Raw genomic sequence first — 15,704 nt, forward strand, 5'->3', positions numbered from 1 at the left:
TACATCCTTGGTGAATAAAAGTATTAATTTCTTAAAAAAAAAAAAAAAAAAAAAAAAGAAACAATAAAAATGTACTGACCCCAAACTTTTGAACGGTAGTGTATGTATATATATATATATTGAGAAAATTGCCTTTAATGTTGTTCAAATGAAGTTCTTAGCAATGCATATTAATAATCAAAAATTAAGTTTTAATATATTTACGGCTGGAAATTTACAAAATATCTTCATGGAACATGATCTTTACTTAATATCCTAATCATTTTTGGCATAAAAGAAAAAAATATAATTTTGACCCATACAATGTATTTTTGGCTATTTCTACAAATATACCCGTGATATCTTAAGACTGGTTTTGTGGTCCAGGGTCACATATTTTGGGCCATTTTTGTATCGTTTTTCAAATATATTTTAAATATAGAAAATGCATTTAAAAATATATTTTGACCTCTATATATATTTCTATGCATTTCAATCCAAAAAAGGGACATTCTAAAATGCTTGTTGTTAAAAATGCTTAATGGACGAAGACAGTGATATTATAAGGCCAAATTTGGTATACAGTTTATTAAAAATATGTATGTTGTATACAAGCAGAAGAACCTAAAATATGTATACACAAATTGCATTCCAATTTATTTAAATTTTTTTATATCACCGTCTTCGTTCATTTAACCACATTAAGTGTTTTTCACATTAAGCGTTTCAGAAAAAAATGCATTTGTCCCAGAAATACATTTAGAAATATATTTTGGTTCATGAAGGTTCAAACTAAATGTATTTCCTACATCAAAAATATATTTCATTGAGTTTGCAACATGTATTTTCTGTTCACATTTTTTCCCCCTGCTCCGTTTGACTCCGTCTAACCTCGTAAATTACATCAGTAACATAAAACAAAAGATAAATCATAATTTTGTCACAATACTCGCTATATTTTCCAGATCACAGTTCTATCAACTGGCGCGCTTCGTTCAGTGATTCGCGAATCGACTCTTTCGAATCTTTCGAAAGGACTCGGGTGAAAAAAGATTCGTTGCACTCGTAATGTCTCTTCCGCGTTGCATCAGCATGTTAATGTTGTCTAGGGTTGAAACGCGAATGCTGCAATGCGTGTGCGAATAAACTCACTTGGTCTGTCATTAATCCGAAATAATTAAAGAAAGGCTTATTCATCAAATGCGTCACACTGAGAATGCAACTAATCACCTGCCTTGAGCTTGTGGAAGAGAAAAACAAAAATGACGAGTTGCAAAGTCAAGCAGAGGTGATCAAATAAATGCACATCGCGTATTATGCATGCAATAAAAATCAAATGGTTTATTATTGGTTTTAGATTAGAAAGTGTGTAAACAATCTGGTGCCGCTGTCAAAGGAACCACGTGAGAATGAGGGACTGTTACAAAAGCACTAACGGAGGTCAAATGCACCTCCAACCTTCACTGGAGCACGACAGTGTTGCATTATACAATTATTTGTCCGAAAGTGTCATAATAATGCCATAGACGTTTAGAATGAGTAGACGGGAGGATGCATTTCGCCGACTTCCTTGCAGGATCAATCGGAGGTACAGTTCAAAGTCTGTTGTTGTTGTTTGTCTGGTTAAATTCTCTGATATTTTTTTAGGAGATTTGAGAGAAGATCTGATATGTCGAATGTTTTTTGAGACTGGAGTCTGTGCTGCAGTGTGTTGTTTATGCAGTGCTCTGGATATGTACAGTATAGCAGAGTGCTGGACTGCTTTGCATGAAAGCAAATTAGTGCACACAAGGGATCGCCAACATTTTATCAGTATGTTTGTTCTTTGCACACACACACACGAACTTGAAACGTCAAATTTTAATTGCAAAAGAAATATAGGATTGATATGAGTAGAAAAATGCATACAGAAAAATGTTTTCTTTTAAAAAATAAACCGAAAATGTAATCTAATTTAATTAGAAAACAGTAGTAATGTTAGATCTTCATTGGGCACAATCCTTGTATTGAATAAAGCACAAGATTTATTAAAGTGCATTTTAATTGGAAAAGAAATATAGGATTAAGACAAACTACAAAAAATGAGTTATAAAATAAAAAAAAAAAACTCTTTGCAATTATTATTATTCTCATAATTTAGCAGTAATGTTAGCTCTTCATTAGATTTGAAAAGAAATTTAGGAGTGAGAAAATAAAATACATGAAACTAGTTAAAAAAATAATCGATATAATATTAATAATTTTATTTCATTTTCAAAAATCACTTAAGAATTAATAATATTATATATATAATTATTTTTTATTTACTAAAATAACTATTTTTGCCTGGCCACCATGAATGAATGAAGCACAACTGAATGAAGCACAACTGAATGAAGCACAACATTTATAAAAGTGCATTTTAATTGGAAAAGAAATATAGGATTAAGACAAACTCTTAATCCGAAATTATTATTCTCATAATTTAATAAGAAAAACAGCAGTAATGCCAGCTTTTCATTAGGCACAATCTTTGTGTTGAATTAAAATAATAAATTAGTAATTAATTAATAATATATAATTAATGAATGAATAGATATTCATCATGCACAGTCCGTGTGTTAGATGAAGCACATTTAAAAAAATTTAATTTGGGAAAGAAATAATAGGAAAGAAAAAAATAGGAAATAGAAAGAAACAGAAAGAAAAATACTTAAGAAATAAATACGTTTGATTTAAAAAGGTTATAACATAATAATAAAAAAGAATTGTAATCTATTAATCTCGTAATTTAAGAAAAACAGCAATGTCAGCTTTTCATTAGGCACAATCTTCATTTTGAATTAAAAGAATTTTAAAAACAACATGAAATTCATTTTAAAAAATAATCTAAATATTAATAATTTTATTTAAACAATTATTTAAATTAGTAATTAATTAATAATAATTAATTAATTAATTAATAGATATTCATCATGCACAGTCAATGTGTAAAATGAAGCACAACATTTAAAAAAGTCAATTTTAATTTGGAAAAAAAAAAAAAAAAAAAAAAAGAATAGGAAATAGGAAAAGAAAACAGAAATAGAAAGAAAAAAACTTAAGAAAAAATAAGTTTGATTTTAAACCAAATTGCAATCTAATTATTAATCTCCTAATTTAAGAAAAACAGCAATGTCAGCTTTTCATTAGGCACAATCTTCATATTGAATAAAAAGATTTTAAAAGAAATTTAGGAGTGAGAAAATAAAAAAATACATGAAATTAATTTAATAATTAATTACAATATTAATAATTAAATTTAAAACAATTACTTAAATTAGTAATTAATTAATCATAATGAATTAATTAATTAATTAATTATGTATTATCTTAATTTAATTAGAAAAACAGCAGTGTTAGGTCTCCATCAGGCATAAATGCTTGTGTTAAATGATTGGAAATTGAAAAAAAATAGGATTAACAGAAAAATAAAAATACAGACAAAAATAAGTTTAATTAAAGAAAGCTAATTGTAATTAATTATTAATCACTAATCTCTATTTAGATTACTTATTGTGATCTAATTATTAATCTCTATTTTAATTTAATAAAAAATGATGTTAGGTCTTCATCAGGCACAAATCCTTGTGTTGAATGAAGCAAAACATTTCTAAAAGTGAACTTGAATTGTATACAAAAAAGGATTAATATGACAATAAAAAACATGTGTAAGACAAAAATATGTTTAATTAAAAAAAAAATATATATATATATATATTATTTATGTCTATGTATTATAATGTCTTAATTAGGCACATTCCTTACATCTTCATTAAACAGATTCCCACAGAAGATCATGTAAACAACACTTTTTAAACAATACATCTGAACGTCTTTCAGTTCACACAGACAAACACTTGTAAATCCTGTTCCTTAAGGCAGCTGTTGATGTGCCTCAGGAGCAGGGTTGGGAAATGACAGTGAAACTCTTCAGCAGCTCCTCCCAAACGTACTCAAAAATATGTTTTGATATCAGTTATTGACACTTCAACATGATTGATATTGGTACTGTACCTGAACGTGCACGTACTCGAGTGCATGTCATACATTAGTGCAGGACAAACTGTTCTGATGTGCTGTTGTTGTGTTTCAGGAGCGTGTGGTGTGGCGGTCGGTTATCCGCTGGATACTGTCAAAGTATTGTTATTAAATGCTACATTATATTTGGTTCATATTGTCAGACATGCAGTGCTGTAACAGCATCTCCTGACCATGAATGTGTTGATTTGACCCCTGCAGGTCAGAATACAAACGCAGAAACAGTTCACTGGAATCTGGAACTGCATCACAACCACCGTCAAAAAAGAAGGGGTACGAAACGTGCATTTACTTCATGTTTAACGATTAATGCAACTCCATATGATTTCATTTTAATTTTAGCTAAATTCGTAGTAATTTATTTATTTTTTTGTTTTGCATTTTTATTATTATTAATTTAAATGTGTTTATATAGTTACTTTTTATTTCAGTATTTAAAAGTTTACTTATATATATATTTTTTAATAATAATTTAATAATTATTTTTAATTTACTAAAGTACTACTTTTGCATGCCCACCACTCATAATTCATAAATAAAAATAAATAAATAAATAAAAAGCATAGGCCTATGTTTTCTTTGATATCTTGAGAGTCCCACTAATATTTGAACTTATTGTTAGGTCTTCTTAGGGCACAATCCTTGTATTGAATAAAGCACAACATTTATACAAGTGTATTTTAATTGGAAAAGAAATATAGGATTAAGAAAAAAAGAGAAAAAAAGAGTTATAAAATAAAAAGAAAACGAATTGCGATCTAATTATTAATCTCATAACTTAATAAGAAAAACAGCAGTAATGTTTGCTCTTCATTAGGCACATCATTTTAGAATTATTTTTAATTATTTTTGCATGGCAACCACTCATAATTCATAAATACAAAAAATAAATAAATAATAATAAAAAACCAATATACATACATACATACATACACACACACACATATATATATATATATATATATATATATATATAATTTTTATTAATAATTTTGTTATTATTTTAATATATACACATAACTAAAATTAATAATTTAATAATTATTTTTCATTTACTAAAATAACTATTTTTGCATGGTCACCTCTCATAATTCATAAATACAAAAATAAACAAATATAAATAAATATATATATTTTAAATAATTATATAAAAATTATAAATAATAAAAAATAAAAATTATAAATTATTTGATAATTATTTTTGATTTACTAAAATAACTATTTTTGCATGGCCATCACTCATTACTCATAAATCCAAAAAAAAAAAAAAGACTGAATGAAGCACAATTGAATAAAGTACAACATTTATAAAAGTGCATTTTAATTGGAAAAGAAATACAGGATTAAAACAAGCTACCAAAAAATAAAAAAAAGAGTTATAAAATAAAAAGTAAATTTTTTAATCTCATAATCTCATAATTTAATAAGAAAAACAGCAGTAATGTTTGCTCTTCATTAGGCACATTGCATCTTCATGTTCAACAAAAAGATTTGAAAAAAAAAAATACATGAAATTATTTAAAAAAATAATCGAAATATTGATCATTTAATTTAATTTTTAAAAATTACTTATCACTATATATATAATTTTTACTAATTTTATTAATTTTGTTATTATTTTAATTTACTAAAATAACTATTTTTGCATGGCCACCAAATATAATTTTCATTAAAACAAACAAACAAAAAAAAAAACCCAAAAAACAAAAAAACAGTATTTGAACTTCATAAAAAAAAGAAAAGACACAAAGAAATAAAAAATGATTTCTTTCAGAAAATATGGCAGTTTAAGCTATCCACCTTATTTTTAATGTAAGAGCAGCATGGCGGTTTATAACTCAAATGCATTATTTATAAAGCTAAAAAAACAGCTTGTTATGCTATGTGATTGCATTCTGGTGTTTTTTTAATAATATTTTATTGTATCCTCATATATATCAACACACTGGTTTGCAGTGTAAGTAGTTTTACTGTTTACTCCACTTTAATTTTCTAACAATTATTTACGCACAGTATTGCAGCGAATGAATCAGAATTCTTGCACGTTCACAGAAGCTTGTGCATTGCTAGATAAATTGGATACTGTAGAAGTTAGTAGAAATATTAACAGAGACATGTTATCTGTCAGATTCAGCTAGCTCTCTGTCTGATTTTGCTGCAGGTCCATGGCTTCTTTAAGGGAATGGCTTTGCCGGTCACCACTATATCCATGACGTCCTCTGTTGTGTTCGGCACTTACCGGAACTGTCTGCAGTGTTTGGCCCAATTCCGCGGGATCGGCGCTTCCAACACCAAGCTCGATGTGTTCCTGTCAGGTCTGGCGGGTGGAGTCGCACAGGTCTGAGATCTGCAAAAGTTCAGCGCCTTTTAATGCGTCACGTTTAAGCGGGTTGTAAACCGATCATCTCTTCTTATTTACTACTAGTTATAGTAGTGAAAAAACATGAATGAACATCAGGACGTGTTAAAAAGGGGTTCAATCAAGGTTTTAACCATGAAAAAGCCTTGGAAATCATAAAAAGTGATGTCTGACTTTGGAAACTAATTCTCTTCTTAAATATGTAGAGATCAAACAGATTCATGAGTTTATCCAAATTTCACAAAAAGCTTATGGACGTAATTATAATACTAAGATACAAGATATTAAAGTGAGTTGCTGTCGTCTCATCTGAGGAAGATTCATTCACTTTTTTTGCCAATGAACCACACAAAGACTTTTTGATCAGATTAATTTAAATGTTCATCTGATCTCATTTTGTAAGTGCCTTTTTTTCTGCTTTAAATGTTTTCTTTGGATTGTTTGACTACTTAACCCTTAAGATCTCCTTTAGTGGGGTTTACGTTGTTCTTCCAAGATTCAGAATGTGATTGCATAAAGAAATATACATTTTTAATATTACAAACTATATATCATTTTTTACATTTACTTCTCAACTTTACATTTATGCTGTGTTTTGTGGATATTGGAACTTTTATACCTATTTACTGCACAATTAATCAACTACGCCACCAAGTGGCTAGTGAAAAATTATTTTTTTAATGACAAAATCACTTTAATGATGAGCTAAATTAAATCTGAATTGTTTTTGGACATTGCTCTGTGTGTTAGGAATAGAATACTGCCACCTGCAGGATAGAAGAAAAACTTTAGAAATCAGTTAAAAAGGAAGTTCAAACAAAAATCTGTCTCTAAACCTCTCTTTTCTTTATTCAAAGTTGATCTACACAACTATATGTAGCCTAGAAATTATGCAATTATAAGTGATGCTTATCCCAAAGTAGTGAAAACTGTATCTCTACATTCATCCTAAAAAAAAATAAATAAATAAAACAAAAATTACTAAAATAAAATTTTACTATTAAAAAAAAAGACTATATTTATATTTTTTTAAATACCTTCTTTTTTCCTTTTCTTTTAATAACTGTGCGGCCTTAATGGTTTAATATTTTGTATTAATAATAATAATAAAATCAGAAAAAAAGATTCGCGATAGGCGCTCCCAAGTTTGGTCTAAATCAAAATATTCAGGAATCATCTTTTCAAATCGGGACCTCGGAGCGCGAATCATTCAGTTCGCGAAATGATTCGTGAACCCGCTCCTTATGTTATGATCTGAATCAAATGATTTGCGATATGCGAAGTTCCGATCTGAATCAAAAGATTCGCGAATCATCTTTTCAAATCGGGAATTCGGAGCGCGGATCCGAATAATTCAATTCGCAAGATGATTCGTGAACCCGCTTCTAAGTTGTGATCTGAATCAACTGATTTGCGATACGTAAAGTTCCGATCTCAAAAGATTCGCGAACCTGCTCCTAAGTTAATATCTGAATCAAATGATTCGCGATATGCGAAGTTCGGATCTGAATCAAATGATTCGCGATATGCGAAGTTCGGATCTGAATCAAATGATTCGCGATATGCAAAGTTCCGATCTGCATCAAAAGATTTGCAAACCTGCTCCAAAGTTCCGATCTGAATAAAAAGATTCACCAACCCATTTCGAAGTTCTGATCTAAATCAAATGATTCGCGATCCGCGCTCCATATAGTCCCGATGTGAACAAAATGATTCGCGATACGCAAAATTCGGATCGGAATCAAATGATTCGCGATATGCAAAAGTTCCGATCTGAATCAAAAGATTCGCGAATCATCTTTTTAAATCGGGACTTCGGAGCGCGGATCGCGAATCATTCAATTCGCGAGGTGATTCGTGAGCCTGCTCCTATGTTATGGTCTGAATCAAATGATTCGCGAACCCACCTCGAAGTCCCAATCTAAATCAAATGATTCGCGATATGCGAAGTTCGGATCTGAATCAAATGATTCGCAATATGCAAAGTTCCGATCTGAATCAAGTGATTCGCGATACGCGAAGTTCCGATCCGAATCAAAAGATAAGATTTGCAAACCTGCTCCAAAGTTCCGATCTGAATAAAAAGATTCACCAACCCGTTTCGAAGTTCTGATCTAAATCAAATGATTCGCGATCCGCGCTCCATATAGTCCCGATGTGAACAAAATGATTCGCGATACGCAAAATTCGGATCGGAATCAAATGATTCGCGATATGCAAAAGTTCCGATCTGAATCAAATCATTTATTTGATTCCTTTCTGAATCAAAAGATTCGCGATCCGCGCTTCGTATAGTCCCGACCTGAATCAAACGATTCGCGATACGCGATCCGATTAGAGCGCTTCGAAACAGTGAATCATTTTGCACACAATGGCTGGTTCGGAGTTTCGAAAAGCGTTTAGCTTCTCACTCATTACTACACGTGCTTTTTGAAATAGTAAGCGATGTCGAGATTCGAAAATTAATGACTCTTTTGATCTGCCTTTTACTAGTGAATCGCTTAAGCTGAATTGAACTAAAGTCACGAGTTTGAATCAATCTGAGCGGCTCCAGCGTAATTGACTCACTGAGTTGATTCGTTTATCTGTTCATCCACTTTTCGCGTCTTCAGTCATGTTTACACAACACTGTCAGTACTACTACTGGCTGAGCTCACAGGTTTAATGACATTAACTGAAATAAATGAAAAAAAATATTATGTTTACAAATATAATATCCATATTTCCATTCCAAAGATAACATCCAACACAATATTGAGGTAACTGGTTTACTGCTAACTAGTGAAACACTCCATTAATATGATGAGCTGCAGCTCAAAATACAGTCATGTGAAAAAGTTCGGACACCCTATTGAATTTCATGGTTTTCTGTATCAGGACATAATAAAAAATGATCTGGTCCTTGGCAGGTCTTAAAATTTGGAAAATAAATCCTTAGATAAACATCATCACATGTCATATCACACTGTGTCATTATATATTTAAGAAAAATACAGCCAAGAGGGAAAGGCCATGTGTGACAAAGTTAGGACACCCTATGAGTCAATTGCCTGTAGCAGCACTAACTTGACACATTCATTTTCTGTGTGACTTTATCAGTCTCTCACATCGTTCTGGAGGAATCTGGACCACTCTTCTTTTCAACGTTGCTCCCGTTTATTGAGGTTTGGGGGCATTTGCTTATGCACAGCTCTCACCACAGCATTTGAGTCAGGATGAGCTCTGGACTTGGACTGGGCTGTTGCAACACCTTGATTCTTTTCTTTTCAGCCATTCTGGTGTAGATTTTCCGGTGTCCTCGGGATCATTGTCCTGTCGCAAGACCCAATTTTGGCCCAACATTAGATGTCGGACAAATGCCTTCGCATTTGACTCTACAATACTTTGATATACAGAGGAGTTCATGGCCAACTCAATGACTGTGAGGTGCTCAGGTCCTGTGGCTACAAAACAAGCCCAAAATGATCAGCCCTCCTCCAGCATGCTTGTCTTTTGGTATGAGGTGTTTGTGCTGATATGCTCTTTAGGTTTTCACTGTGCATTACGGCCAAACATCTCCACTTCGCTCTCGTCTGTTCAAAGGACATTATTCTAGAAGACTTGTGTTTTGTTCAGATGCAACTTTGCAGACCTAAACTGTGCTGCAATGTTTTTTTTTTAGATAGAAGAGACTTTCTTCTGCCAAGCCTTCCAAACATGCCATTTTTGTCCCATATTTTTCTAATGGTTTTGTCATGAACTTTATCATTTAACATGTGAACTGAGGCCTGTAGAGTCTGAGGTGTAGTTCTTGGGTTGTCTGCCATTTCTCTGAGCTTTGTCTGATCTTGGGGTGAATTTTCAGGGACGTCCACTCCTGGAAGGAGAGGTGTCTGTTTTAAATGTCTTCCACTTGTGAATAAACTTCAAATAGTTTGGAAATGGCCGTATTACTCTTCTCAGATTGATGGCAGCAACAATTGCTTCTCTAAGATGATTGCTGATGTCTTACCTCCTTGGCATTGTGTTAACGCACACCTGAAGGCTCCAGACCAGCAAACTGCCAAAGCTTTTGCGTTTATAGAGGCGCTCAGACTGATGATGATCAGTTAATCAAAGGTATTTGATTAGCAGTGCTTGACTGTTATTTACCCTCTTAATTCCAGTGTTAACAGTAAGGACGTCCCTTTGTCACACATGGCTTTTCCATTTTGGCTTTATTTTTGTTCAGTAAATAATGACACGGTGCAATTTGTCATGCGTTGTTGTTCATCTGAGGTTTTATTTTCAAAATTTTAAGAGCAACCAAGGACCAGATTTGTTTTAATGATGTCCTGATTCAGAAAACCACGGAATTCAGTAGGGTGTTCAAACTTTTTCACATGACTGTACATGTTAGATGGAAACATTGTGTGTTATGATGGAGTTCAGTTGCTGACAGTTCAATAGGAATCAGCTGAAAGCATCCAGTCATCTCATACCATTCAAGTCAATCTTACATTTATCCAGTGTTGGGGAGTAACTAGTTACATGTAACGGAATTACGTAATTTAATTACAAAATAAATGTAATTGTAATTAGTTACAGTTACTGAGAAAAAATGTGTAATTAAATTACAGTTACTTTTGAAAAATGCCAGTGATTACAAAGGGGATTACATCTGAATTTTTTCACCCACCCACCCCCACTTGCAGATTCAATTGACTTCTTTTAAATTGCATTGACTGCTCTAAAATGAGACACCAATATTTCAGGAGTTTAGGACACAGAACAGGACACGTGCTTATTCAATAACTGTTTAATTTCCTATTTGGGTTTATGCATAAACTTTATTTTTTAAGATAGTTTTTTCCAAGGCATTGTTAGATGCTAGTGTTTTCTGTCATAACTATGCAAACATTTGATTTCAAACCCAGTATCATAGCTATTTCGTTGTTATGATGTTATTTTTATTATGATCTTGTTATGACATATAGCACAACTGCGCTCACGGTGACCCGAGTTCGATTCCCGTCTCGAGATCCTTTGCCGATCCCGCTCCCCTCTCTCCTCCCGGCTCTTTCCTGTCATCTCTCTACTGTCCTATCACAATAAAAGGCATAAAAAGCCCAAAAATATTAGTAAAAAAAAAAAGTCAGTGCTATATGCTTGATAATTTTTCTTGGCGGAAGCTTTGCGTTTTGTTAGCTAAAATATTAAAGCTTAATTCAATATTATGTGTACAGTTTCTTAATTCTGTCATCCTGGTATTGCGGATTTGCTTTATTGTTTCATACAAACACAACTGTTGCCATTTTTTTTTTTTGTACATTGTAATGGATTATAAGATAACTAACAAACTAGTACTACTACTTAATTATTTATGTGGTGAAATGTTGTGTAAGAAAACTGGTATGACTGCACTGTGTCCCTAAAATGTCTAGGTTGAACTTGCCGTTTGCTGGCAACTGATTTCTTCATGGAAGCTTTGCGTTCATATATTTCAACTCAGATCAGTGTTTCGTGTCTAATAATTTTGACACAAAACATCTAATAATCTATCAAGCAGATGTGTAATAAGAGGGATAATGTACATTCAGCCAGTTGTTATCGCAAAATAAAGATGTATATTATCCCTTACTTATTATAATCTTAATTCAAGTGATACAGGATTGTGAAAGTCTGACAGTAATCAGTGTTGAGTGCTACTGTAAGGTTCACTCTACCTGGTTTAAATGTTTCAAAATGATTAACAGTTGAAAAAATTAGAAATTTAGAAAAGTAATCAAAAGTAATTAAAAATAATGTTACATTACTTTAATAAAGAAATTGAAAAGTTACACTACTCATTACATTTTAAATCAAGTAACTTGTAATCTGTAACCCGTTACATTTCCAAAGTAACCTTCCCAACACTGCATTTATCTGTATCTCTTATCTATATTGTAATAAATATTTGAGAAAGTGATCAAAACATTCATTATGTCACATATTCTGTGTTCTTAGATCTCTGTAATGTCACCCGGCGACATAGTGAAGGTCCGTCTTCAGTGTCAGACCGAGAGCAAGAGGAGCGGACTCAAACCCAAATACAGGGGGCCGATCCACTGCCTGCTGAGCATCGCCAGAGACGAGGGCATCTCGGGCCTTTACAGAGGAGCTCTTCCTCTGGCCTTCAGGGACGGGCCGTCGTTCGCCACCTACTTCCTGACCTACAGCACACTGTGTTCACAGCTCACGCCGGCAGGACAGAAAGAGCCAGGTGAATCAAACCCCAAACATTTCAATTCTGTTGTTTACTCACCTTTTAACTTAATAAAAAAAACTCTAAACTATCAGAAGACATGGAGAAGGTTATATTGGTTGTTCAGAGGCTTTAGAAAGGCTTTATAGGGTTAAATGTGTGTCGATGTCGTCAGAGTGGCCGGCGGTGCTGTTGGCCGGTGGAGTTGCGGGAATGGCCGGCTGGTCTGTCGGGACGCCCATGGACGTGATCAAAGCCCGTCTGCAGATGGACGGCGTTCGAGGAGAGAGGAGATACCGAGGACTCGTTCACTGCGTGACTGAGACCGTACGGAACGAAGGGCCGAGGATTTTCTTCAAAAGCCTGGAAATAAACTGCCTGCGGGCGTTTCCCGTCAACATGGTGGTTTTTGCCGTGTACGAGGTGTCGGTTCGGGTTCTCAGGTCGGTGTCCGTAGATCGGATCTCGTGATGAGAAACCTTGCACTGAAGAAAGCATCTAACGATCACAGCATTAATGTATGTGTTTCAGATAATTGTGCACGTCCCAGTCATAATTTTACCCCAAAATTAAAAGAAAAAAAGGTATTTTGCACCAGTTATTTTGCACTGCCTTTAATTTGTTAGAATAAGAATTCACTTATTAGCATTAATGGAGAATAATTAAAATCTTTCTTTCTGCTTTAAATTATATTTCACTTAAAGAAAATGATAATTAGAATTGCAATGTGCTTAATTGCCATAATCTCACATTTAAATTAAATTACATTTTATAATTATAATTTAATTATAATAAAGAAGTATTAATTAGACAACCACTATTATAATTTAATGATTAGTGTTTAATAATGTAAACGCAAATAGTGCAGTAATTTAAATGACTTATGAAATATAATAATGGTCAGGAAATGGTACGGAATTATACATTATTTCATTGAAATTAATACAATTATTATAACAGGGTTCGTACAGATACTATAAAATTAAATTCCAGGACTTTCAAGCACTACTTTTTTTATTTTTAAGGACTTCAATCAGAGATCTCACTTATTAAAAGATGTCTTCTAATTCACATTCTAAAAAAAAGAGAGAAATAGACAAATAAAAATATACTAATACAATTTTTTTTACAAACTTTTTCTTTGTTTTGTTTTTATAACTGCACTGCCTGAATGGTTTGATATTTTCTACTGTTTAAAAACTGAAAAAAAGATTTGCGAAATTGCTTCGAAATCCTGATCTGAAACAAGTGATTCGCGAACCCGCATTGTAGTCCTGATCTAAGTCAAATGATTCGCTAAAGCGCAACACGTGAATCATTTGACTTAGATTAAAACTTTGTGTATCGAGAATCATTTGATTTGAATCATTTAATTCGCAAAATGATTCACCAACCCGTTCTGATCTAAATCAAATGATTTGCAATACGCAATTTGAAGTCCCGATCTGAATCAAATGATACGCGATCCGGTTGGAACGCTTCGAAAGACTGGATTATTGGTTTAACTGATTCAAAGTTTTGAAAAGCTTCGTTTCACCCATCACTACATGCTTTTGTGAATCATTACAAGCTATGCTGAAATGCGAAAATGAATGGCTTTTGATTTGATCTAGTTTTTGCAAGTGAATCGCTTGAAATGAATGATAGAGTCACGAGTTTGAATCAAATGACTCAATTGATTCAGTTCATCTGTTCCTCTTTTCACGTCTTTAGCCATGTTTACAGGATACTATCAGTACTACTACTGGCTTGGCTCGATTGTTTTCTGACATTAACTGAAATAAGCGAAAAATATGTTTTTTAATTGTGTGAATTTTGCATTAAAAGATATGTGCTTATCGACAAAATTAAACACAATAATTCCAGCACTTTTCAAGTACCTCTTCAGGAATATTAATATTTTCAAAGGTTTGCCAGGCCTTAAATTTTAAAGTCAAATTAAGCATTTTGTACGAACCCTGTTAAAACATCATGGAAATGTCTAAAATATTGGTACAATTACATAAAATGTTTACATAGAAAGACTGAAATAGCATTTTCCTGTGAAATGTACCCCAATTATTATTTTGTCACGGCATCTATATTTTATTTGTCCTTGTATTTTTTCTCTCTCTATAAAGTTGCAATTGAAAAAAAGCAGTTTAAGACGCACAATGTGAAATTCTAGATCTTCATCAATTATGAAACATTTGCTCGATATTAAACGTGTCATGTCATGAAAATGAAATGTGTAGATATTGTTTTGGCTGTTGTCTGAAAATATTACAGAACATATTTGTTAAATCCATCCAGAATCACCATCTATTTTGCACTTACCTCTCTGACGGGTCAAGATGATATTGAATGTGCCTTGCTTCATAATGAATGATTATGGATGAATATTGTTACTGTTTGACTGTGTTATGGAGTGATGGATTGATTATTAATACGGCCTCAGTGAAGAAACACTGAGCATTCATCTACAGGAGTTTCAGGCTGTTTTCAGTCGTTCATCTGTAATGATGTGGAAAGAAACAGAAGAGTTACTGCGGTAAAACTGCTTCAAAACGTACATTCTTATTTGACATTCCTGCTGTATTAAATTTAAAAAATCATGCATGTGTAGCAGTCAAAGGAAATACACAATAAAGGTTTACATTATTAACAAAATGTGTTTTTCTTTCAAGCTTTGTTTTTTTTTTTTTCATTAAAAAATAAATAAATAAATAAATCAAACCAAACCATCCATATTTAAATACTGAAATTTCATAAAGGCAAATTTGTATCAGGGATATTATAGTAAAATGAAAACCATAAAACAATTTTTGTTACTTAAAAACAAAATTAACTTTAACTGAAATCATATATATATATATATACACACACACACACACATACATTTAAACCTATATACATTAAATAAATAAAAAAATAAATAAACCTCCCCAAAAAAATTAAATACTAAAACTTTAAAATTGAGAAATAAACATATAAAAACTATATATATTATAATATCTTAATGTTGCTGGTTTACATATATAGTACATATCAAACAAAATAATTCAAAAATGTTTTGATTATAAAAAAATGTAATGATTAATGTTGAATAATGCTAATAGAAATAAT

At 32.1% G+C, this 15,704-nt stretch overlaps 1 protein-coding gene and 1 long non-coding RNA gene across 3 annotated transcripts in view; one reads left to right on the plus strand and one right to left on the minus strand.

Moving 5' to 3' along the window:
* Positions 1-1,071: 1,071 nt before the first annotated feature.
* Positions 1,072-15,224, plus strand: slc25a47a (solute carrier family 25 member 47a). Its single transcript, XM_051138015.1, has 6 exons — positions 1,072-1,567; positions 4,094-4,137; positions 4,240-4,311; positions 6,200-6,376; positions 12,362-12,617; positions 12,775-15,224. Exons 1-6 carry the CDS (start codon positions 1,531-1,533, stop codon positions 13,068-13,070), a joined length of 882 nt encoding a protein of 293 aa, XP_050993972.1. The 5' UTR covers positions 1,072-1,530; the 3' UTR covers positions 13,071-15,224.
* Positions 10,638-15,704, minus strand: part of LOC127182629 (uncharacterized) — a 100,932-nt gene continuing 95,865 nt past the window's right edge. For both annotated transcript variants that reach the window (XR_007829931.1, XR_007829932.1), the window contains one exon: positions 10,638-15,092. This is a non-coding gene — a long non-coding RNA (uncharacterized LOC127182629). The remainder of the gene's footprint in view (positions 15,093-15,704) is intronic.

This window comes from Labeo rohita, chromosome 20 (genome assembly GCF_022985175.1).
Source record: "Labeo rohita strain BAU-BD-2019 chromosome 20, IGBB_LRoh.1.0, whole genome shotgun sequence".
NCBI lineage: Eukaryota > Metazoa > Chordata > Actinopteri > Cypriniformes > Cyprinidae > Labeo > Labeo rohita.